General features: G+C 41.3%; 1 protein-coding gene across 2 annotated transcripts in view; it reads left to right on the top strand.

Moving 5' to 3' along the window:
- The window catches only part of RALB (RAS like proto-oncogene B), a 45,737-nt gene extending 21,506 nt beyond the window's left edge, over positions 1–24,231 (top strand). For both annotated transcript variants that reach the window (XM_034654395.1, XM_019797890.2), the window contains exons 2-5: positions 4,272–4,437; positions 12,912–13,120; positions 16,878–17,055; positions 22,652–24,231. In XM_034654395.1, coding sequence (XP_034510286.1) covers positions 4,324–4,437; positions 12,912–13,120; positions 16,878–17,055; positions 22,652–22,771 — 621 coding nt within the window. In that variant the 5' untranslated portion in view covers positions 4,272–4,323 and the 3' untranslated portion in view covers positions 22,772–24,231. The remainder of the gene's footprint in view (positions 1–4,271; positions 4,438–12,911; positions 13,121–16,877; positions 17,056–22,651) is intronic.
- Positions 24,232–26,156: the final 1,925 nt, after the last annotated feature.

Genomic DNA, 26,156 nt, shown 5'->3' with positions numbered 1-26,156 from the left:
TGATTTAGTTGTCTCTCCTCTGTGCTCTGGGAAGAGCATCCCTTGTGTCGTTCTTACGCCACAGCATTTATTATTCTGCACTGTGATCGTTTACTAATCTATTGCAATCACTAGACTTGGAGTTTCTTGAGTCAAAGACTAGGTAGGTTTCTGGAACACTTTTGGTACAAGTAAGGACAAAAAACAACAACAATAAGTAGACTAACAGTGGCTTAAACAAATAAGGATTTATTTTTTCCAGTGTCAGGAGCCTGGAGGTCAGCATTTCCAGTTTCCAGGATCGGTTTGGTGATAGGCACTTGGCTGGCCCTTCTGCCTTTTCTCCCATCTTTTCCTTCATCAGGTCAAGTCGACCAAAGTGGGTATGTGGGTTGGAAATATCCACCGTGGTTATTTCAGTTTTTGAGCTTTGAGCACAGATACTTTAGCAGATATCTTTAGACTTGCTAAATAGTCTTCCATTCTTTTATTATGGTTTCTTCTAGAAAAATTGACTTTGTTTTTGGAAAAGAAGAGCTCAGAATTTGATAGATGTCTACATGGGTTTGAAAGCCTCCCCCACCCCAACCTGGAAGCTTAGTTCTCCATTTTCATACAACTATAATTATTCGTAGAAGCAAGGTTGCTTCAGAGAAATTGTGCGGTGGATGGTCTGGAGGTTGCAACCTCATACACCAACCTGAGCTCTCTGGGAAACACTTTGTGGACCAGAAATTAGGCCAAAAGCTGTTTCACTTTCCTAAAGTGAAGCCTTTTGGGGAGGCCCACGCCTTATCCCATTTATTCTATTTTAGTCACAATTCAAATGTGCTTAATTATCTAGTTAATTGCTTAGAACACTTATTAAAAAGCACATAATTAGAAAAGGAGCAGTAGAAAGAAGGCCTGGCATAGGCAAGTAAGCTGAGGTTCTGTGGAAGGGGGCAGAATGAGCAGACAACCGATTCTACTCACAGCAGCCCCAGGCGGCTCACATAACTGATCTCATGCTGAGGATGGTCCTTAAATCATCAAGGAAAGATTTAATTATGTTCAGTCTGCTCTAAGAAGACAGATGGTTATAATACGTGAGGGATAACATGCCAAATTACACAAATATGATCTCAAATAGGTTTTAAATATAGGAATATATAGATTAGAATACTGGCAGGAAATCTCCTGTTTATAGTGAATATCTCTGGGTGGCAGAATCATAAGTGATTTTTTTCTCTTTTAAAGATAGTTTAGATATTTCCTAAATTTTCTTTCTTAAAAAAAAAAAAGATTTTATTTGTAAGTAATCTCTGCACCTAACATGGGGCTTGAACTCAATAGCCCCGAGATCAAGAGATGCGTTCTCCACCAACTGAGCCAGCCAGAAGCCCCTGTTTCCTACATTTTCTATTGAGCACTGAAAGGGTTCAGAGTATGCTATCCCAAAATATGCTGCTTTGACTTAGGATTATTTTGAGCTGAAGGCAGTTGAAAAGTAACAGACCAAAATAAAATTCTGTGCCTCCCCCTCTCTACCAGGAGGGGCAGGGCTATTCTGAATCACCTGAGAGCTCTGGACTCTTACCAGCCCAGAGAAGGCACCAGAGAAGCCTGCATCACACACTGTACTCACCAGCTCTCATCGTCTCTCAGTTTCTCCTATATAGTATTTGTCTTCCCACAATTTGTTGCCCTTAGAAGTGCAAAGTCCTTTGTTTTTTGGTCTTATCACTTCTCAGCAAAATTTATTATTATTTTGTTAAGACGCCATGTGAGCCGAAGTTCTAACCGACCCTTTGAGTTACTCATCACTGAGTTGTGTGTGTATGTGAGATGCACACAGTAATAAGCTCCTGTTTGTTTTTCTCTGTTAGTCCGTTTTTTGTCAGCTAAATCTGCAGGGCCCCAGCCAATGAGCCAAAGATAGGTAGAGAAAAAAATGATAAGTTCCCCCCCATTGTTTTATAACTTTGTTTTAAATACTTATAAAAATACTTTAGACATTCAGAGGGGTTCTTGTTCAACCACTGGTCTTTTGATAATGTCATTTTTCTCATTTTGATTTTGGCTTTGTTAAAAATGCTGAAATTCTACTTCTTGTAATAGTCTGAAAAGTCCTGCTTGTTGTGGATGTGGGCTCCTGTGTATGGTGATTTTCTTAGGTGTGTCATAGGTTGGAATTGTGGGCCCTATCTTTGGGTTTTAGCTATGACTGTCCTAACCTGTCTTACTGCATGTTGTCCTCTCAGGGAGGTTTTGTTTGTCACTCTGCCTTGTGCTCCAGCACCATGACCAGCCTGGGACCACTTTTTATGTTAATTTCTTGGCTTTGGAGAAATGCTATGGTCACAGATTTTCTGGGTACACTTCCACACAGCTGGGGCCCAGTCAGACAGACTTCCTTGTCATTGTCCCCTGTTGGTCAACAAATGTTTTTCTAGTCCCTTCTTTACCTGTAGGTGTGTTCCCCCAAGGGCCTTGTCTTCTCAGTTCACAACTGAGAAGAGGTCTCAGTTCTAACTCCCACCTGGCCTGGGCAGCTGGTCTCCTAGCCCTGTGTGTTTGTTAAATCCTAAGTGACCAAGAACAGCAGCTATTTAGGACTGCAGGAATAGCAGCTCTTAGTGCCCTGATTGTTTTTGCCCTACCATGGGGATTTCTTATTTTCTTTTGAGCCCAGCTCTGCATGTAAGAGAACTTTTCATCCTTGGACATCCACTATAATCACCTAGGAAGCTTTTAGAAGTCCCCATGCCCAGGCTGCATGCCAGGCCAAATCCATCAGAAGCTCTGGGGTGGGACCCACACATCAGGATGTTTTTAAAGCTCCCCAGGTGATTTCCATTGTGCAGCCAAGGATGAAAACCACTGATGTAAAGCAGTGTTGTTTTATTTTGCGTGGATGATTTATGTGTGTGCTGTGTAATTTATTGTTCTAGTGGTGATGTTTTCAAGTTACCTGGTCAGCAGTAATGCTGACATATTGTAAGCCTGTCATATTGTAATTAGAAAAATATTTAAAATTTTAAAAAGTTAGAATTTGCTAGGAAGGAAACCAGCCTTTATTTAGTTTCTACTGGGTGCTAGGCACTATGCTTAGGTCGTTCACATATGTTGTCTCCTTTAATCCTCAGGAGAATCCTGCAAGGTAGGGGGTGGTTGGTTTTTGCAGATAAAAAAACTGACTTGGAGAAATCAAATAGTTCTAAGTCTCACAGCTCACAAATGGCAGACCCAGGCTCAGGCCCATGAGATGCCCAGCCCCACGTCCTTTTCTGTACCCTGTGGTATATGTGAAATAGGCTTTTCCATACACATTGGTTAAAATAAAAATTGGCACTGGGATTAAAATAAGTTCCAGGTATCTGTTAAATTAACTTATTTGGGGGGCGCCTGGGTGGCACAGCGGTTAAGCGTCTGCCTTCGGCTCAGGGCGTGATCCCAGCGTTACGGGATCGAGCCCCACATCAGGCTCCTCTGCTATGAGCCTGCTTCTTCCTCTCCCACTCCCCCTGCTTGTGTTCCCCCTCTCGCTGGCTGTCTCTATCTCTGTCAAATAAATAAATAAAATCTTTAAAAAAAAAATTAACTTATTTGGAAAATTTTATCTTCCCACTAATTCCAGGGATTCTTGCCTCTTTTTATCTCACATCTGATGTTAAGCTGATTTTGACTAATCAATTGTTATTAATAGGAAAGCTTAGCTCATTTTAGTTCACCACTTTAAATACACTTGGAGAAAACGCTGTCATGTGCCACGAAGGGGTACTTATTATAAAAACTGCATTTACTCACCCCCTTCCTGAGTACCTCCATGGCCCGTGTGGGGGGCTGTGTGAGTGTGTGTGCTGGGAGGTAGAGGTACAAGGGGAGGTGAGGAGTAGAATAAAGAGGTGGCGGCTCAGGTCCCTGAGTGCTGGTGGTGTTCTCTGGGGTACCAGATGCCTTGGGGTAGGGGTGGAAAGTGGGACTCGGAGCTCTTGGGTACTCAGCGTCGGTGAATCACTTTGAGGCTATATTGATTTTTAGTGGCAGGTTGCCCCCCCCCCCCCCCCGATACAGGTGTTGGATGTGTAACCATTTTCCCCTCTCTCTGTCCTGCCTTCTCTCTGGCTCTGCTGTGGTACATGACTTGCGGGGTTGTTGGAGGGGTGGTTTTATCTCTGTGTGGAACCGAGAAGATTTATTTCTCTGTGGGAATGTCTGGGTTAAACTTTTCTGGTGCATGTGGATTTCATTTGATTTTTAGTTGGGTAGAAATCAAACTGCTTCTAAGTCTGTGTCTTGTTCACTGGCAGCTCTTCAACTAGGTCTTCTGTTCGTGTGTCGTAACCTCGGAAAACCAGCAGGATGGCCGCAAACAAGAGTAAGAGCCAGAGTTCCTTGGCCCTTCACAAGGTGATCATGGTTGGCAGTGGAGGGGTTGGCAAGTCGGCCCTGACGCTTCAGTTCATGTATGATGAGGTAAGACACCAGGCACAGATGACCTAGATCATCGAGTCTGCTGTAACAATGTCCCTTCTCCAGCTGTGTCCATGTGCTCATTGCCTCACACGCATGGAGGATTGTGGGGCAAATCTGTGTTAACATTGGTTTCTGAATAGCTTTCTGCGGGGGTTTAACCAGCATAAGACCTGGGTCGCTGATTTTGGTAAGTAATTTCAACCGTGGCAGGGATTTGAGGGGTCCCTGCTTACATGATTTCCATTATCCTTTGTGCTTTCTTTCTGACACAAGTAAGGGATGAGGTTGTTTCTAAAGAACAAGTCAGATACTTAGTTTGTAACAGTTTGGGGAGATATTGAAAAGGACAGCTAAGTTGTCTAAGACAGTCTTTCCTCAAGTGACAGACATCTGGTTCTCTCTAGTTCTCCATGCAGCAAAGGGAAGCTCGCACCATCCTTGCCTCAAATTGGTATTACTTAATGTGGATAATAGAGCTGGTGCCGAGTCCAGTGTGACAATACAGTTTTGATTTCCGTGGCAACAGACGTCCCTGCCTGATGGCCGTTGGCTGGTACTACAGGCAGAGCGTTCCGACCAGAGTTTGCATCCCATTTACATGGGTGTGTGCTTCACACAATTTGAGAAAAGAAGAAACCTGTAACCACAATCGGTGAAGATCATTACCTGTTTTCCTTAGACTTGCCCTGTCCACCTTCCTGTAATGTTGGATGGTATTTGAGTGGCAATGGCCATTTTGGGGATCTAGATGAGGGAAGTGGAATTAAGGATATGGTTAGCTGGGAGTTAGTGGAACATATTTTTGTGGTTTGGAGTCACTTTGGCATCTGGTTGTTACCAGCCATCTCACTGTCGGCATGGCTTCCAGGAATATGCCCACCACCCACTCCGCTGACTCACCTGGCACTGTGACACGAGGTGCAGGCCAGGAGTGTATCGTGGTGTGGCTATTATCCTGTGGCACCTGGCTCTGAAAATGTGTGGGCTATGAAAGGGAAACAAGGGCTGAGACATATGGAGCTAGAAACTGGTCTGGAAAGTTCTTCCAGATCTTACAGCTTCTTACAGGGAAGTTCAATAGGGGTTTCCTAAATTTGACAACAGTCCTACAACTTTTATGACTAGTAATGTCAAGTCGTGAAGCTGAAAAAACCCTTCTAAACTTTCAAAAAAGAGAAATGTGGACTGATTATGCTAGAGGACCAGACTAAATTGTTTTTTTATTCGCTATAGGAAGTATTACAGAATCATTGGCATGTCTGGCGAGATAATCAGAGGATATGGCAAACAAACCAATAGGAAGGTACTAGGGGGATGCCAGGCAGTTAATTAATAAAAATCGGTTATTTTGCTGGATTTTATGATAAAAGCGGGATTTATATTGGTTTTCTTTTTTTCTTTCTTTCTTTCTTTCTTTCTTTCTTTCTTTCTTTCTTTTTTTTTTAGGATTTTATCTATTTATTTGACAGAGAGCACAAGCAGGGGGAGAGGAAGAAGCAGGCTCCCCACTTGGGCTCAGTCCCAGGACCCCAGGATCATGACCTGAGCCAAAGGCAGACACTTAACCAACTGAGCCATCCAGGCACCCCTTGTATTGGTTTTCTGTTGCCATGTAACAAATTCCTACAAATTTAGCAGCCTGAAACAACACACATTTTTATCTACAGTTTCCAGGGGTCTGGCATGGCTTAGCTGTGTGCTCTGCTCAGGGTCTCCCAGGGCTGCTGCAGTATCGGCTGTGGTCGTGAGCTCAGCTGAGGCTCAGGTCCTCTTCCCAGCTCTGGGTGCTGACAGAGTTCAGTTTCTTGCAGCTCTGGGATGAAGGCCCATAGGTCCTTGCTACCAGGCCCTTTCTGTAGGTCGTTCATACACTGGCAGCTGCTTCCTCAGGGCTGGTAGGCACGTCTCTCTGGTTCACTGAGACAGATTCTTATATAAAGGAATGTGATCATGGGGTGATCTCGTGACCATTGCTATATTCTGTTGGTTAGAAGCCCATCACAGATGCCTCTGTATTTAAGGGGAGAGCATCATACCAGGTCATGACTCACTGAGGGTCACCTGAGGGTGTATTTGCCATAGTATTTGTCCATTTAAAAAAATTTATAATGGATTATGATTTCTTTTCTCACTCTAGATATTCACTTTTATATCCAATATTATATGTGTAATTTTATATTCTTTCCTTAAAAAGGATGAATAAGCCTGAGACCACAACCTTGATGTCCTCCTGGGTCATTCCCTCCTATATCTTACAGAGAAATTTTTGTCTTTGATGTTTGCTTCTCTTTATCTTATACTAGGGGCCAAAGTGGGGGAATCTAGTGGAATCTGCTTGATTTACCCAAAACGTTTTTTGCATAAAAGAGCAGAGGCAAGTCTTGAAGATGGCTTTGGAAGTCTTTGTTTCTGCTTAGTAACATGATTCGCTTACGAAAAATTCCTTATTTGTCTTCTGTGGAGTCTGGGAAGAAGGGAGGGTGAGGAGCAGAGTTAAGACGGAGACAGGATTAGAGGAGTAGATTGTTAAGATTGTTAATCGAGAGGAGGAAGGGGATTTTTGTCCCCCTCCCAGGGAATCATTGACAACGTCTGGAGATAGTTTGGGGTGTCCCACCTAGAGGACAGGTGCTACTAGCACTTAGTTCTTAGAGGCCAGGGATGGTGCTAAGCATCAGGAGCGATCCCACGACAAAGACTTACCCACTGCAGACAGTTTTGTCAATGGCCGGGCCGCTGATTCCATATGAGACCAAGTAGGAGAGTCTGATCGGGATTTGCATTTTTATTATGTATGGTGGTGTGTGCGTATGGTAAGAGGGAGGGGGAAAGATACACGCGGAAGAGTTTTGTCCCTTTTTCTCAGTATCTTCAGAGAAACCAGGGAAAGCGGGGCTTGATCTTAGTCTATTTTTTCATGTGCTAACAGATTTGAGGACTGCAGAGCAGCAGTTGTTGAAGAAACGAGAACATAAAATCAGAGCAAGGAAATAAGTCAAGCAGAGAAAGACAATTATCATATGATTTCTCTCATCTATGGAGCATAAGAACTAGGAAGATCGGTAGGGGAAGAAAGGGATAAAGAAAGGGGGGGGTAATCAGAAGGGGGAATGAAGCATGAGAGACTATGGACTCTGGGAAACAAGCTGAGGGCCTCAGAGGGGAGGGGGGTGGGGGATTGGGATAGGCTGGTGATGGGTAGTAAGGAGGGCACGTATTGCATGGTGCACTGGGTGTTATACGCAACTAATGAAGCATCGAACTTTACATTGGAAACTGGGGATGTACTGTATGGTGACAAACATAATATAATAAAAAAAATTTTAAAAATAATAAAAAAAAATCAGAGCAAGGAAAGCCAAGAGATGAAGCAATGTATGTTTGGGGAAGTCTTTAATTGATTTTCTTTCTTTTTTTTTTTTTTTAAGATTTTATTTATTTATTTGACAGAGATAGAGACAGCCAGAGAGAGAGGGAACACAAGCAGGGGGAGTGGGAGAGGAAGAAGTAGGCTCATAGCGGAGGAGCCTGATGTGGGGCTAAAACAATGCTGTCTCATAGAACCTTCTGCTTCGGTGAAAATGTTCTGTATTTCTACTGTCCACACCTGTGGCTGCCGAGCTCCGTGACACGTGGCTAGTGGCTAGTGGATTGGACAGTAGAGTTCCAGAATCATCATTTTGGAGCTTAAAGAAACCTTGGCAGTGATTCCCGAGCTTAGCTGATCACACAATCTTCTGGCAGACCTTTGTAAAAAAACACCTTCCGGATGGCGTTTCTAGAGTTGAAGGTGGGAATCTTTCTCTTTATGAAGCTCTCCTGGCCCTTCTGACGTACGGCCAAGTGTGGTGACTCCTGCCTGAGACATCAGCTAGTCAAGCCTGGTTTCATAGAAGAGGAAACTGAGTCCTATACTCAGGGATGCCAGTTATCTAAAGTCTCATGGGCTACCCCAGTCTTTGTTTTTGGTCCAGTGCTTTACCCCAACTTTAAAAAAAAAATTAGCTTATATGGCGAAGTTGCTATGAAAATTGGATTATGTGAAGAGCCATGGTCCCAGAAATGTTTATTTTTGGCTAAGTCCTGACTTGGAGAAAAATTGGAGGGGGATCTTAACCTTTTTATCTTTGACCTTTTATCCTCTTTAGACCGTCAGCGGCTGGCTCAGTGGCTGGCCGAGGCAGCTTAGATGTGCTCAGTAAGAAGGGGGTCTCCGTGAAGTTCGTCTTAGTTTTGTGTGTCTTTGGCATCTGAAACTGGAGCACACACAGCCCTGCAATGCCAGGAGCCTGGATCGTCTTAACAGATACCCAGACTTTAGGGATTTCCTGTTTCTAGTGGAAAAAAGGAAACATCAAGATTGTAATCTGTGTTCTAATAACCTGCACACTTTTTACTGGCACAGAGCTATGCAGCCGTTATCAGGACACTCTCACTTCCTGTGTCCAGGGAGTCTGTGGAACTCTTGCTGGGTTTAACCTTGAAAGCTCAGAAATAAGCAATCGAGATGCTTTATGGTGGTATTCAGAGGTTTGCCCTGGGTGGTGGGGTTTTTTGGGGTCATGGATTCGTCTCTTTGGAAAGGAGTTAAAAAGACACCGTATGAAGCATAGGTCAATTGTCACATATTGTATATTTTAAGATAACAGTACAAATGTAAGAACCTAACACTAAAAATTTTTTGGTTTTTTGTTTTGAAATTTAAAATCATTTGAAGAACCGGTAGCTTTTAATTGGCAGCATGCAGCTCTTTTTTAAAAAAATTTATTTTAGAGAAAGGGTGTGTACAAGTGGGGTGAGGGGCAGGGGGAGGGAGAGAGAGAGAGAGGGAAGCAGACTCCCTGCTAAGCACAGAGTCCCACGCACAGCTCAAGCTCATGACCCCAAGATCATGACCTGAGCCAAAATCAAGAGTTGGGTGCTTAACCGCCTGAGCCACCCAGGCGCCCAGCATGAGGCTCTTTTTAAGGGTCTCTTCAAAGGGCCCATAAGTTCAAATTGATAATCTCAGTTCAATTTTTAAGTTTTTAAAAATTTAAATTACAGTTTATTAAGATATAATTCACATACCATTATATTTACCCTTTTCAAGTGTGAATTTGAAAGTCAATTCAATGACTTTTTAATATATTCACACAGATGTGCAGCCATCACTATCATATAGTTTTAGAACAGTTTTCTCAAAAAAAGAGAAAAGAAAACACCCTACATATTAGCAGTCTTTCCTCATTACTGCCTTCCCTGCTTCTACTCCTGGCCCCTGACAGCCACTTTCTGTTTTTATGGATTTGCCTATCTAGACATTTCATATAAATTGAATCATATAATATATGGTCTTTATATCTGGCTTCTTTCACTTAGCATAATGTCTTGAAAGCTCACCATGTTGTAACCTGTATCAGTACTTTTCCTTTTTTTTTTTTTTTTAAGATTCCTATTTATTTATTTGAGAGAGAGAGAGCATGTGCACGTACGGGCACTCGAGCGGGGGAAGGGACAGAGGGAGAGGACCTTAAGCAGGCTCCACACCCAGCATGGAGCCCAGTGTGGAGCTCAATCCCCCAGCACTGAGATTATGACCTGAGCTGAAATCAAGGGTCGGATGCTTAACTGACTGAATTACCCAGGCGCCCCGGTACTTCATTCCTTTTCATCACAGAATAATATTCTATTGTCTGGATATGCTATGTTTTGTTTATTCATTCATCGATTGATGGACATGTGGATTGTTCCTACTTTTTGGCTATTTTGAATAATGTCGCCGTGAACATTTGTGTATAAATTTTTGTGTAGACCTATGTCTTAAATTCTCTTGTGTAAATATATTGAGGCATGAAACTTGCTGGGTCTCATGGTTAACTGTACGTGTAACTTTTTGGGAACTGCAAAACTGTTTTCCATAGCAGGTGCGACAGTTTATAATCCTACAAGCAATGTATGAGGGCTTCAAATTCTCCATATCCTTGCCAACACTTGTCATTGTCTCTTTTCGGTAATACATCCTAGTAGATACGAAGTGGTATCTCCTTGTGGTTCTGATTTGCATTTGCCTGATGACTAATGATGTTGGGCCTTGTTTGGTGTGCTTATTGGCCGTTTGTATATCTTCTTTGGAGAAATGTTTATTCAGGTCCTTTGTATATTTTTAAATTGGGTTATTTGTCTTTTTGTTGAGTTTTAGGAGTGTTTTAGGTATTCAGAGTACAAGTCCTTCATTGGATATGTGATTTCATAAATATTTTCTCTCATTTTTTTGGGTTATTTATGGGTCATTTCACTTTCTTGATGGTATCCTTTGAAGCAGGAAAGTTTTAAATTTTGATAAGTCCAGTTTATTTTTTCTTTTGTTGCTAGTGCTTTTGATGTCCTATCTAAGAATGCATTGCCAAATCCAAGGTCATAAAGATTTACACCTATGTTTTCTTCTTAGAGTTTATGGTTTTAGCTCTTACTTTTCAGTCTTGATCCATTTTGAGTTAATTTTTATATGTGATGTGTAGTCGAGCCTAACTTCATTCTTTTGCATCTGGATATCTGCCTAAACCAGCACTAATTCAATTTTAGTAGTACATCGCTGTCATTTATTTAGTTTTTTCCTAAATATCTATACTTCTGACATCATTAAGATAATTACTTATTTGATGTCTACCACAATATAAAGAAAATAGCTTTGAAATATTAATACCATTGTTATTTGATAATATAAGCACTGAGGGAAGTTCAGCATTTTTGAAATTCTTTTGTCCTTAGTCTCTCTTAGTGGGACACCTACCATCAAAATAGTCTGTGCTAAAGTCTGTGGAATTAGTTCTTTCTCTGTGTGGCTGTATTACCAATTTCATAATCATTTAGGGTCGTTGCTTCAGTTCTGCTGTTTCACAGTTTTTAAATTTATTTGTCCTTTCAGGATATCTTTTTGGCAAATACCTACCTAAGTACATATGCATATACATACCTATTAAGATTTTACACACACACACACACACACACACACACACACACACACACAAACAGCCACTACACACACAGACACGTTTCTTATTCTTTATTCTCCCTACTTGTGTAAAAGGTAGACTTATAATCTGGAGATCTTTATGCATCTGTACATAGTTCTCTGTCTTTTTTATAGCTGCAGAGTATTCCATTGGTGGACACCTGTTGCTGGGCGTCTGGCTGGGTATTAAACATTTGTTGTCACACACAGTGCCACAGGGATCACCTTGTATGTTGCCGTAGATTAGATTTCTAGAAGCAGGGTGGCTGGGACCCAGGAAGAGTGCTTCTCCAGTGCTCTTAGATCTTGCCGTATTCCTCCCCATAAAGACCGCACTGTTCTCTCCTCCCACCAGCCATGTGCAAGAGGGCCTTTTCCCCAGAGTGTGTTGTCCGATGGTGGGGTTTTTACCGGTCTGGTAGGTGAAAAATGGCATCTCCACGTAGTTAACAACTTCTCTATATTAAGTGAGGATGATTTCATATGTTTAACATCATATGTATTTATTTTTCTGTGAATCGTTTATGTCTGTTGCCACTTTTTCCCGTTGATTTGTTGATCTTTTCTTTCCTCCCTGTTTCTAGGAACTGTGTAAATATAGCTCTTTGTGATGTGAGTTCAAATACTTTTCCCTGTTTGTCATTTGTCTTTTTTTATAGTGTGTTATGCCATACGGAAGTTTTTAAAATTTTTTATGTAGTCTAATTTATCAATTTTTTCTTACATGGCTTCTGGATTTTGAGTCATAGTTAAAAAGGCCTTCCCTACTTCAAGGTAATAAAAGGATTTCACCCATGTTTTCTTCTGGTGCTTGATGGGTTTATTTTTATATTTCATTATGCGTATATTTAATCCTCTTAGTCCCTCTTGCCAAATTACTTTTCAGATGAGTTTTATACTTCTGTTGATTATGCATAAGAGCTTCTGTTTCTCACCCTTGCCCATGTTTGTATTATAATTTTATACTGAGAATAACGTTGCCAAGTGTTCTTTCTGCCCTGTGCTTGGTCTCCTCATCTACAAAATGGGAATATCTGCTCTTTTGTTTTTTAATTTTTTAAAATTTTTTGACAGAGACAGCGAGAGAGGGAACACAAGCAGGGGGCGAGGGAGAGGGAGAAGCAGACTCCCCACTGAGCAGGGAGTCCGATGCGGGGCTCGATCCCAGGACCCTGGGATCATGACCTGAGCCAAAGGCAGACGCTTAACGACTGACCCACCCAGGCGCCCCATATCTGCTCTTATTTAAAATCAAAGTAAAAAAGTGGTAGAGCTGAGAGCAATAAAGAACAGAAGTGTTATATGAGGAGTTATTTTTATTTCCTAGTGCTTTATACATAGCGTGATAATGATAGGCACTCAGTAAGTACTCAGTTGATTGTAGGCAAAGTGCCCGTATATATTGAAATGTATTTTTTTGGGCAGATTTTCTTTCCCTTAAAACTTTGTTCATTACCGATCATGCTGTTTATTTCCTCAGTTTGTAGAAGACTATGAACCTACCAAAGCTGACAGTTACAGAAAGAAAGTGGTTCTTGATGGAGAAGAAGTCCAGATAGATATTCTGGACACGGCTGGACAAGAGGACTACGCGGCCATTCGGGACAACTACTTCCGCAGCGGGGAAGGCTTCCTCCTCGTGTTCTCAATCACAGAACACGAGTCGTTTACAGCAACTGCCGAGTTCAGGTGTGTGTCAAGTGAAATAGCTTCCAGACTCCCGCAGGCTTTTTGCCTTTCTCACGGGTTCGGCTTGGCAGGACTTTGGGGCCAAGCACCGTAGCAGAGGGTTGAGCTCGTTATTAGGAAGAATTCTGCTAAAGAATTTTCTGCGGCTTTTTGAATCTTGGCACATTATAGTCCACCATTTGTCATAGTCTCTCTGGGTTTCCCTGTTTTTAAAATTTCTGAATATAAATTATCTGAAGAATCTGTTGTCCCTAGAGAGGACGAAGCCATTCCATATTCTCAAGAACCTGTCATTTTGTTTTCATATAAAGCCTAAGGGACAGTGATTGATGAGTTCACTGTTTTTATCTTTTTTTTTTTAAAGATTTTATTTATGTATTGGGGAGAGAAAGCGAGTGAGACAGAGCGAGTGAGAGCACGAGCAGGGGGAGGGGCAGAGGGAAAGGGAGAGAGAGAATCTCAAACAGACTCCCTGCTGAGCATGGAGCCTGATGGGGGGCTCAATTCCAGGGCTGTGAGATCATGACCTGAGCTGAAATCAAGAGTCAGATGCTTAACCAACTGAGCCACCCAGGCACCCCAACTATTTTTATCTTTTTTATAATTTTGCTGGAAAAGTAATAATTTTGATCTATTTTGAGGTTCATGAAACCTTGTCAGGAGAGTGAAAGACGTGGGTCCGAGTGACCATTTGCTGCTACCGTAAGGACCGTTAGCCTAGGTGAGTGGGAAGAGCCCAGCTTTAGAATCCGACAGATCTGCGTTTGAATCCTTGCCCTGCCCCTTAGCTGTTTTGTGACCCTGGGCAAGTTTACTCCGCACTGGAGATTGTTTCTCTGTCTGAAAATGCACTTGTCAGTTGATGAAACGAAGTGATGCTTCAGGCTGTAAATTTTTCAGGGCAGACACCATGGCCACCTGCACCGTGTGATGTCCCCAGGCCTTCTCACAGGGTGTGCGCGTGGTACTTACATAGTGAGTAGAATATTAACTGCTGTAATTCATGTGAAACGCAGTAGTTAAAGATACCTTAAGTTCATCTTGTTATAAAGAAATAGCAAGTGAGTGAGAGTGAATTCCTTAGAGGAATTCAAGGAGGAAGGACATCTTTCTCTTTACCCCTTACGCTTTTCCTTTCTCTTACACAATTGTATTTTTTTCATCTACTCTCCTTATAAACGTATCTGCCCAGATGACTTTTGATTTTAAGAACCAGATACAGAGTCTAACAGGGAACTAAAAAGGGGGGGGGGAAACCAGTGTTGTTTTTTCATTCTTTAGCAAGTTCTGGTCAGAAATCGAGGGATCAACCAAAAATAAAAATGAGGAAACTAAATATCCCTCCAAGATTTGGGAGGAGGTGTCAGTGAGCCAGGGAGGCCTCAAGAGGTGATCCCAGCTAAGCCAGCAGAGTGAGCGGAAGGAAAACAAGGTAGCCGTCCATTGCTGTGCTGCCTAGCGCCAGGCCTTCAAAGGTGGAGCATCTGAATTCTCTGGTACTTTAGTGTGTGCATGTTATGGTGATCAGTTAAATGACCGGGACTCTCATGAGCGGTCCTGTTAATTTTCAGACTTTCCCAACAGACCTAGAGTTTTCTCTATGTGGGAATAGCCCCGGTAGTCATAATTGTGTTTGCAGCTACATAATCCTGTTTTTATCTGGCCTTGAGGATAAAACAGGACAGATATACACACTTCCTCATTTTCCTGCATGTCCTGTGCCTTTTTATTTCCCATCACCCCATGACTCACCAAGAAAGGAAGTGGTGGGCCGTGGAGGAGTCCTGTCCAGAGAACAGACGTCCTGTCTCCCCGTGCCACCACACACATGCAGACAGCATTCGTGTTCCCAGCGATTTGGAGCAGTCTCCCCTCATCTTGGGAGATGGGTTTCGGTCATTATGTGAGAACAGGGATCCTTAGAAGAAAAAGGACAGAGGACTACCTAAAAGAAAAAGGAAGGGCAAGTTAGTTTGACTGACTTGAACTCTGGACATTCAGATAAAAGTCACAGCGCTGTCCAGGTTTCTCACAGCACTGGAGACAGAAGAATGGAGGTAGAATATCTCTGAGCCTTTGTGGTTAAACTCACGTTATGCCTCTTAGCAGTTTTCAAACATGGCATCTCTGGATTTATGGGAAGGTCACAACATAAAACATTAATATGCTCTATCTTCCTTGAAACTTTCCCTGGACAGTATTCAGTAAGCTAGAAAAGTAGGTTTGTAATAAGAGACCAGACTTGCTACTCCCATTTTTGATTTAATATATTTATTAATGAGGTAATTTTACAAACCTCTGCATGACTAATGAGAGAGCTATCAGTTTTTCTCGTTCACAGTTGTGTTGATATTTAACTTCTAAATGTAGTATGTTCTTTGACTTCTGTTGAAATGTAGCCTACGGCAAAGCTACTTAAAGGCAATTTTTAACTATCTACTTTTCTTCTTTTTCATTTTTCTTAAAACATTTGCTATCTGATACTTAAACTGATTCTAATGGAAAAATTTTAAAATATTTTTATTATTATGAAATGTTACCCTATATCATATAAAAATCAATGCAGATCTCCACAAAATGCACTTTTGAAGGGGTCTCTTTGGAATATTTTAGAATGTGGAAGTAGAAGTATCTTTACTGGACCAAAATAATGAAAGTGGAATATTTAATTTTTGTAGTAGGTTGTTTGGATTAATAATTTTAGATAGCTGATAGTTTTAATAGAGGTAAAATTTAATGTGGATTATTTCCTTTTTTTTTTTTTTTACTTTGTAGTAGAAAAATAATATGCATTAAAATATGATTACTCCTTAACATAACTGACCCCGTCCTGTTGGCTGTAATATTCAGTGTATCTAAATGCAGACTGGGGGCGCCTGGGTGGCACAGCGGTTAAGCGTCTGCCTTCGGCTCAGGGCGTGATCCCGGCGTTATGGGATCGAGCCCCACATCAGGCTCCTCTGCTATGAGCCTGCTTCTTCCTCTCCCACTCCCCCTGCCTGTGTTCCCTCTCTCGCTGGCTGTCTCTCTCTCTGTCAAATAAATAAATAAAAATCTTTAAAAAATAAAATAAATGCAGACTGGGGGAGCAGGCGCATACGCCAGATACAGATGTAAGTGAAACAAGTGTCGCAGAACCATACTTTATGTAATACTAGAGATTCCTTCTGATGTTTCTGTTCTATAATATTCTGTTTCATTGAGAAAAAATTACTGGTTGTGACCATGAAACTGATTTCATGATCTAATAGAGCACCGCCTTCCTTATGAAAAACACTGATTTCATAGCTGTTATTCTCACAGAGAAATCATACCATTGTTTTCAAGGGAATTATTAAGCATTTTATGTATGAAGATACTTCTGTTAACTTGTTTTTATCCTGGAGCGTCCCAAGTCATTCTTTTTGTTAAAAATTTTTGGTGCCTAAGCATAAGTTGGGGACCCTGTTGAAACGCAGAATCCTGGGCTCCTGTTTAGACATCACATCTGTGGGACTCCTGTGGGCCCAGAAATCTATGTTTGTGATGAGCACCCCACATCCTTCTGATACAGGCAAACTGAGAACCGGGCTTTAAGAACACTTGTTTCCTTTATGACAGGATCTAGGGAGTGCGTCCTTGGAACATTCCCTAAGTGTAACACGTTTTTCTGCGCCAGGACAGCCTTTCATTTTAGAAGTATCAGTGGAATTGAGTTCTTACCCTAGCTTTCTTAGCTGTGTTGTTTGGTTTTGTTTGTTTTGATGCTGTGCCTTAGGGAACAGATCCTCCGTGTTAAGGCTGAAGAAGATAAAATTCCATTGCTTGTCGTGGGAAACAAGTCCGACCTCGAGGAGCGAAGGCAGGTGCCCATCGAAGAGGCTAGGAGTAAAGCAGAGGAGTGGGGCGTGCAGTATGTGGAGACATCGGCTAAAACGCGGGCCAATGTGGACAAGGTAGGTGTGCACTCTGCATGTTTCTTAGAAACAGCAGAACGTAGATGTCTCGTCTGCTTGGTTTTGAGGGAACCGTTTATGGAAAGTAGGGGAGGACTGATTTTTCTAGATGTCTCAGCCAGTATGGTGAGAAGCCCTGGGAGGGTTTGACCCTGGAGTTAATACAACCCAGAGGCCTCTCACTTTGTCATGAGCCTTTGTTGGGTACGCCTAATGTTGGCACGGCCCTTGGAAGTAGGGCAAGGTGAGGCCCTGGCTTTGTGCAGACCACGTGGGTAGGGCAGGTGTTGGTAGTTTGCCTGTGCTCTCATGTCCAATGAGCAGGTTCTTCAGCGGCTTCTCAGGAGGTTCCCCAAAGACACACAGCATAAATGAATGTTGCTGTCACGGATTGGTTAGATTTGTTCTTCTCTTCTCTCTCTTACCCATCCCCAGCGTACTTTTTAATTCAGATCTCCGAAGCCAGCGAAGGGGTGGCCTTGATAATGATGAATGTTGACAGTTTTTGAAAATCCACCTACCAGTGATCACTGTTGTTGGGTTTTGGGGCTTGTTTTTTGTTTGGTTCGGTTTCTTGTTTTTAAGAGTTAAGGTTCAGAGTGGCTGCCACCCAGTTCAAGCAGACAACCTGAGAGATGAGGCTTTTCCTTCTACCGTCACCTTGTTCGTTAGCTCTTGCTTCATGATCCATGCTCTTGCAGCATGTAAATGCATTTCATTTGGGCCCAGCAGTGGTTATACCTGCTGTGTATTATGCGACAGCAGCATCTGAGTCCCCCAAAGCTTCTTATGTTGCTCTTTCTTAGGGAGAAATAATTCTCCTTTCCCTCTTACCTGAAGAGGGACAGATGTGTAATCAAGCTTACTTTAACTTGAAGTGATGCTAGAAAAACACTGGTATTTAGAACGTTGGTATTAGAAGGGACTCACTTTATTTTTTAAAAAAATTATTCAAGTATTATTGACATACAATGTTATATTCATTCAGGTGAACCACGAGTTGCTTTAACAATTCTGTGTATTACTCAGGGCTCACTACGATAAGTGTAGTCACCATCTGTCACCATACAGTGCTATTATGGTATTACTGACTATATTCCCTACGCTGTACTTTCCATCACTGTGACTTATTTATTTCCTAACTGACAGTTTGTACCTCTTAATCCCCATCACCTAATTCACCCATCTTCCCATCCTCCTCCCCTTTGGCAACCACCAGTTTGTTCTCTGTATCTAAGAGTCTGTTTTTGTTTGTTTCTTTTGGTTTTTAGATTCCACATATAAGTGAAATCATATGGTATTTGTCTTTCTTTGTCTGTCTTATTTCACTTAGCAGAGTACCCTCTAGGTCCGTCCGTGTCGTTACAAATGGCAAGATCCCATTCTTTTTTCATGGCTGAGTAACGTTGTATGTGTATACGTATCTTCCTTATCCATTCATCTGTTGATGGACACCTGTGTTGCTTCCATAATTTGGCTGTTGTAAATCATGCTGCTATAAACATTGGGTGCATATATCTTTTTGAATTAGTGTTTTCATTTTCTTCCAATAAATAACCCAGTAGTGCAATTACTGGATCATGCGGTAGTTCTAGTTTTAATTTTTTGAGGGACCTCCATACTGTTTTCCACAGCAGCTGCACCATTTTACATTTCCACTCACAGTGCACGCATGTTCCCTTTTCTCCACATCCTCGCCAACACTTATTTTCTTGTCTTTTTGTTACCAGCCTGACATGTGTGAGAGGTGATCTCTCATTGTGGTTTTCATCTGCATTGTCTTGAGGCTGAGTGACATGTCTTTTCATGTGCCTATTGACTGTCTCTACATCTTCTTTGGAAAAATGTTTATTTGGGTCCTTTGTGGATTTTTTAATGAAATTATTTGGTTTTTAGGTGTTGAGTTGTATAAGTTCTTTATATACTTTGGATATTAACCCCTTATTGAATATATGGTTTACAGATATCTTCTCCCATTCAGTGGTTGTCTTTTTCTTTTGTTGATGGTTTCCTTCCCTGTGTGAAAGCTTTTTCTTTTGGTCTAGTCCCAACAGTTTTTTTTGCTTTTGTTTCCCTTGCCTGAGGAGACAGATCCATAAATATGTTGCTAAGGCTGATGTCCAAGAAATTACTGCCTATGTGTTCTTTTTTTCCTCAAGTTTTTATCTAAATTCTAGTATAGTTAACATACAGTGTAATATTAGTTTCAGGTGTACAATAGAGAGACTCAGCACTTCCATACATCACCCGGTGCTCGTGCCTATGTTCTTTCTTTTATGAATTTTATGGTTTCAGGTCTCATATTTAGGTCTTTAGTCTATTTCAAGTTTATTTTTGTGTATGGTATAAGAAAGTGGTCCAGTTTCATTCTTTTGCATGTGGCTGTCCAATTTTCCCAACACCATTTATTGAAAAGACTGTTTTTTCCCCATTAGATATTCTTGCCTCCTTTGTCTTAGATTAATTGACCATATAAGCATCTGTTTATTTTTGTACCCTCTATCCTGTTCCATTGATTTATGTGTCTGTTTTTGAGACAGGACCATATTTGGATTACTAAAGCTTTGGAAGTATATCTTGAAATCTTCTTTCTCAAGATTGATTTGGCTATTCAGAGTCTTTTGTGGTTCCATAAAAATTTTATGATTATTTGTTCTAGTTCTGTGGAAAATACTATTGGTATTTTGATAGGGATTATGCTTAGTCTGTAGTTTGCTTTCGGAAGTATGGACATTTTCATAATATTAATTCTTCTAGTCCGTGAGCATGAAATATTTCTCTGTATCATCTTCAATTTCTTTTATCAATGTCTTATAGTTTTCAGAGTATAGGTCTTTAACCTTGATAAAATTTATTCTCAGGTATTTTATTCTCTTGGTGTAAATTGTAAATGGGATTGTTTTCTTAATTCTTTCTGCTACTTCAATTTTGATGTATAGAAACACAACAGACTTCTGTGTATTAATTTTGTGTCTTGTAACTTTACTGAATTTATTTATCCATTCTAATAGTTTTGTGTGTGTGTGGTATCTTTAGGGTTTTCTATATATAGTATCATGTCATCTGCAAATAGTGACAGTTTTACTTCTTCTTTTTAAATTTGTATGCCTTTTATTTCTTTTTCTTGTCTGATTGCTGTGGCTAGGATTTCCAGTACTATTTTGGATAGAAGTTGTGAGAGTGGACATTCTTGTTCCTCATCATAAAGGAAAAGCTCTCAGTTTTTCACCATTGAGTATGATGTTAGCTGTGGGTTTTTCAGATATGGCTTTATTATGTTGAGGTACGTTCCCTCTAAATCCACTTTGTTGAGAGTTTTTATCCTGAACAGATGTTGTATTTTGTCACATGCTTTTTCTGGGTCTTTTGAGATGATCATGTGGTTTTTATCCTTTCCCTTTTTAATGTGATGTATCACAGTGATTGATTTGAAAATATTGAACCACTCTTACATCTCTGGAATAAACCCCACTTGATCGTGGTGAATGATTCTTTTAAGGTGTTGTTGAATTCCGTTTGCTGATATTTTGCTGAAGATTTTTACATCTATGTTTATGCAGTTTTCTTTTTAAGATTTATTTATTTATTTGAGAGAGAGCATGGGGGGAGGGACAGAGGGAGAGAGAGAGAATCTTAAGCAGACTCTCCACTGAGTGCAGAGCCAGATGGGCCCCAATTCCAGCTCTGTGTCACGATCCTGAGTTCATGGCTTGAGCCTAAAACGAGAGTCAGACGCTTACCTGACTGAGCCATCCAGGGGCTCCTGTAGTTTTCCATTTCTGTGGTGTCTTTGTCTTGTTTTGGTATTAGGGTGATGTTGGCCTCATAGAATGAATTTGGAAGTTTTCCTTTTCTTTTTTTGGGAATAGTTTGAGAAGAATAAGTATTAACTCTTCTTTAATGTTTGATGCAATTCACCTGGGAAGCCATCTGGTCCTTGACTTTCGTTTGTTGGGAGTGTTTTGATTACCAATTCAGTTTTGCCACTAGTAATCAGTCTGTTCAAAGTTTCTTTTTCTTCTTGATTCTGTTTTGGAATATTGTATGCTTCTAGGAATTTACGCATTTCTTCCAGGTTGTCCAATTTGTTGGCATATTGTTTTCTAATACTCTCTTATAATTCTTTGCATTTCTGTGGTGTCAGTCGTTATTTCTCCTCAGGAAGGGTTCACTTTAGAAGCACTTGGGCAGCATCTGCAATCTAAATCTCTCTGCGATGTGAAGTACGTTCACTTGTTAGCTGTATTTTCTTCCTATTATTTCTCAGTTCTTATGTCGATTCCTGTGCTGTTCCAAATCTCTTTCTTTCTATCACATTGTTTTCTAGATGTAGGAACACCCAGGAAATCCAGACATGTATTTTATTTAAAAAAAATCAGGCCGGCTTTCTCGGCACAGAAGCGTGCATATGTCAGGCCTTGGACGGTTGGGGCTGTCGCAGGGCACCTTGCATCTCCGCTTCCTCCACTGGAGCAGCTTGACCTGCCAAACAGGACCCAGCAGAAACTTATGACTGGCAGCATTGTGTTCACTTGTAAACAATTTACACGAAAGGACGGGAGGTTGTTGATAAGATCAGCCCATGAACAACTTCGTCATCACTTTAAATTGGACACATTCCATTCCCCTCCTGCCTTTGCTGTTAGAACAGAAAGAAGAAGCTATCACTTCTGAAGCTGTTCCCTGCTGCTCTTGTGGGTGGGGTGCTTCGTTCACTTTGGGGGGAAGAGGCCCTTTTCTGTGCCTGGAGCTGGTGGTAAATGCACAGGGAGTCCCCCAGTAAGAAAGCTCGGGCTTACTTTTCACCAAGAAGAGGATAAGTCTATGAAAATAAAAGGAGCTTCTAGTTTTGTGCGAACATCCAGAGATTAAAGCCTACACTCAGTCTCTACGCTTTTAGTCTCCGTCACTCCCTCTGAGAAATCTGAACTGCGTCTTCGTCTTTGTGGGAGGCGTATTTTGTCTGCTTGGGTAGGTAGCACCGGCACTTTGGCAGATTGCTGGTATCAGAGGGCAAAACCCAAACTATTGTGACGAACGATAATGTGTATCTGCATAACACACTAGCATTCAAAGGACACGCCTTATATCAGTTCTTGATAAAGTTCCTTTCAGCAAACATCACCAGGAACGAACAGTGGCTGTTCCTCAGAATGAGGGCAGGGGCCCGCGTGCGGGGGTCGGTGTGGGACAGCACTTCTCTCCTCCCCAGTGCCCCCAGTTTCCTGGGGCAGGAGCCTGACTCTGTTTATGCTCTGTCCCCCTTCTCCCCACCCCACCCCACCATGTTCCAAGTCCGCTAGTTTTGCTGGGGAAGCTGTCAGGCACAATGAGGTCCCTGCCTTTATAAGGTCATGATAAGGATTACATGGTCGTGTCTAAGAAAGTACCCAGTAGCAGGCACTCCTGTTCTCAGCCTTGCCTGGTGGCTGGAAATGCTAGAAAGTCTGGTGCAAGTTTTGGCACGGGGTTGATAAAAATGAGGCTGCTTTACGCTTTAAAATGTAACTACGCAGCCTGCTTAGTGCAATTGCTTCGTGAAATCATTGAATGCTTTTTCCTCCCTCTTCTTTTCACTCCTCCCTCCCCACCCCAGGTGTTCTTTGACCTAATGAGAGAAATCAGAGCCAAAAAGATGTCTGAGAATAAAGACAAGAACGGCAAGAAAAGCAGCAAGAACAAGAAAAGTTTTAAAGAAAGGTGTTGCTTACTGTGAAAGCCAAGATGGCGGATGAAGTCAGTCGTCGCTAAGGACACAGGGCGGGCTCCTTAAGAGAAGAGTGTAGTCGACTTCTTGGTGTGTTCCCTGCTCTCCCCACCCTCATTCACGCATACTTCTTTAAATGGGGAAAATGTTTGTGAATCAGTGGCCGGCAGAAGAAATAAGCCCTTGTCCGTGCATTGGAACAGCTACCTTATCAGGAGGTTTTGGAATTTCCTCCTTCCTCCCCTTTTCCCTCCCAAAAGCTGAATCACATATGTAGTGTATAGGCAAGAGATGAGTGTTAATTAAAAGGAAATGTACTGTCACAGCATCTTATCGCCCTCCCTAGTTTTATAACATCACCATCTTTCGTTTTGAAATAAAAATGTCTTATTAGGTTTTGGGGAGGGGGTAGGATAAGACTCTCCCTAACTCTTATCAGCTTAACAGAAGTACTTAAAAAATCCATCAAGCTCTAATAAAAATTCAGAGATTTTTGGGGATAAGTTTCTTGGCAATACCCTGTGGATCTGAAGCACAGCGAAAAAATAAAAATAAATATGAATCAGGCCGAATAGGTCAATAACAAGCTCCTAAACCCTTCATGCGTTCACGCGTGTGAGAAATGAAAGTTGAATTCTTCACATTTGAATATTAACCAGCTGCAGCCTGTGTTGGCTATTTCTCTCCTGTCGCATCCTGATTCTTGCGTCGAAGCTTCTGTTTAGCAGATTAAGTGAAGTCTCAAGAGTAGTATACTTTATAAGTGACACACCTTTCTAATCAGTTTAAGAATATATCTTTGGATACGTCCTCTCCTCATTGCCAGACATGGTTAGGTCCTTGCTCCTCTGCTGGTATCTGTCCTTCTGGTCAACCTCTCTGCATGCAGAGGTTAAGAGAGCCCCTTCTTTTATTTCTTTTCAGTATAATGAGTTCTCCTGAAGAGCGATGAGTTGAAATTGTATTCTCAAGTCATGAAGCCAGAGCCTGTGCCAGACGTTCTGCTACCTCTCCTAGAACTGCTCTGTAATTCTAAATTTAAAATTAGGAGGAGTGGGAAAGGATAAGATAAGCCATTACCCTTTTACCTCTAAGAATTGGCTGCTACTTCTAGTATAATTTTCTTCTGAGACAGCCATAGAGTCGGTTAGAAAAAGGCTTTTATTGATGAGATATTGTTAAGCTTTTTTGTATCAATATTCTCAATTTAACACCCAGAAAAGTTTTCCTCAGGAAAGGAATACTGTGATTTAAACCCAGTATTCAGCACATTTTCCCCCATTTTTCGAAAGTGACATTTCACATCCAGGTGCCAAAAGTGAATTGGGGTGGGGAGAGTGGGAACCTTTCAAATTTATAGTTACTACAGAAATTGTGGAAATTATGATCTGACTGGAAAGCAATCTTGTATCGCCTCCCAAAGAATCATGGTCTTTTTTAATAATAAAAAAAAGCAGACAAATACACTATTTCAAGGTTTCAGCTTTTTTATTTTCTCCTCTTGTACATGTAAAATGCAAGGATTAGAGAAACTGACAGTAACTTATTATTGATCTTGTTAGATGTTCTGTGATATCAGAGAAACTTTATTTCAATTAATCCTTTGAACTGGGCTGTGGGAAATATAATTGAAGCATAAACAGTAATTTTGATTTCATCTTTTCTTTGGGAGAGAGGACTACTGTTCCTTCATAAAGTTTAAAAGCCTGAAGTGAATCACACTCTCGAAGTTTCTGAAACAACCTTTTCTTTTCATTATAGTTTGCTACCTGTTTGATATCAGTTGCGGTCGATAGTAGGTCGATCTGGAAGATGTACGAATATATTAAAGATGGTACGAATGATGTCATGCTATGGAAATTCCTCCGGGTATGTGCTATTAGTGTGTCTCTAAAATTATAGTTAACCGGATAGCAGTCGGAAATGCGTCTCCTAACAAAAGAACTTATACAGATGAGGTCCTTTTACAGAGAAAAAGAAGGACACCATGTTCTTTATAAATTTGAAACACGGTTACTTGCTAAAAGATGATCTATTGTGTCCAAGAGCCTATCATTATTTCCCTAAAGTATTCATTCTAGAAATATTTAAGCACCTATTTGGTGTCAGGCTTGGTTCTAGGTGCTGGGACGTGGTATTGAACAAGGTAGGCAAGAGCTTTGTTCTCCCGGAGCTTATGCTCCAGTGACGTGGGAGACAAGTAAATGAAAATAATCAGGGGAAGTGTTTGGATGAAAATAAAACTGGGTAATACGATAGGAAGTGTTTCTGGGCAGGATTTCGACTGCGTGGTCAACAAGCTTCTCCGGGCAATGACATTTAAATGGAGAGCGCGTGCCCTGAAGGAGCAGCTGTATGCCCAGCTGCTTGGGTGGGTGCAGGGAACTTCCCAGGCTAGGGAACAGCTGGTCCAAAGGCCCGACGGTGTTGAGGAAAAGACCCCAAAGATCATATGGCTGGAGTAGAATGAGGGAGGGGCCGAGCAGTAGAAGACGTAGCCGTTTATGGTTTCATAACATGACGTAGGGGAAAAATACCTAGACATATAATTTGCTACAAGTATCCTGTTTCATCAAATCCAAGACACCATTAATTCTAAGATGTCACCATCGTTTATTATACCACTAAGAAAAAAACCTGCCAATTAAGTGAACCCATCCTGACTCCAGTGACATAAAAGTGTGGGAAAAATTATACATGTTTTAGATGAGGTGAATTACAATATATAAACTTAAATACAGAATTCACCTCTGTTGGTTTAGAAGCTTACAATACAATAGAAGCTTAACAGTGGTAAGTATGAACAGTGGGGAAAATATACATAGATACCATTAATGTTATCGTAGTAAACTTGATTTGGATATTTTTATTTTAAAATTCATGAAAATTAATCAAAATTGTAACCACATGTGCTTTAACATTCTAACGAATTCTAGAGAAGTGTTTGTAATGGAAGCTCTTGAGTCCCCCTCTTCCTGTGCCAGCCCTGTTCCCCAAAAGTCAGATTCAACCATTTCTATTCCCAGGTCATTCAGTAGGTACTCCTGAGTTTCTCAATAGTGTTCTTAACGCTGTGATTTCTTGATTTTCACCTCACCCATTCCCCGTGACGACTTGCTGTGCTAGGTAAGGGTGTAGCCCCCTTGTGTCCCTTTCCCCTACCCCATTTTTGACAGTAATAGGATTCTTTTAGCTTCTCTCTTGGTGACAGTTACACCTTTTAGAACTATATTAAAACGTTTGTTCTTCACGCAACTTCTTGACAGCGTCTCTTGGCTCCGCACTCTGGAATGTGAGGATATTAATGCTCCCACCCCTTATCTCTTGACCCCCCCCACCTCTTCCTTCTCTGTGACACCTTTCGCTTTTATATTATCAAGGTCAATGACATGAA

Source organism: Ailuropoda melanoleuca, chromosome 2 (assembly GCF_002007445.2).
Source record: "Ailuropoda melanoleuca isolate Jingjing chromosome 2, ASM200744v2, whole genome shotgun sequence".
Taxonomy (NCBI): Eukaryota; Metazoa; Chordata; class Mammalia; order Carnivora; family Ursidae; genus Ailuropoda; species Ailuropoda melanoleuca.
Note: the sequence above shows the minus strand (reverse complement) of the source record. Positions and strands in the feature narration are given on the sequence as shown.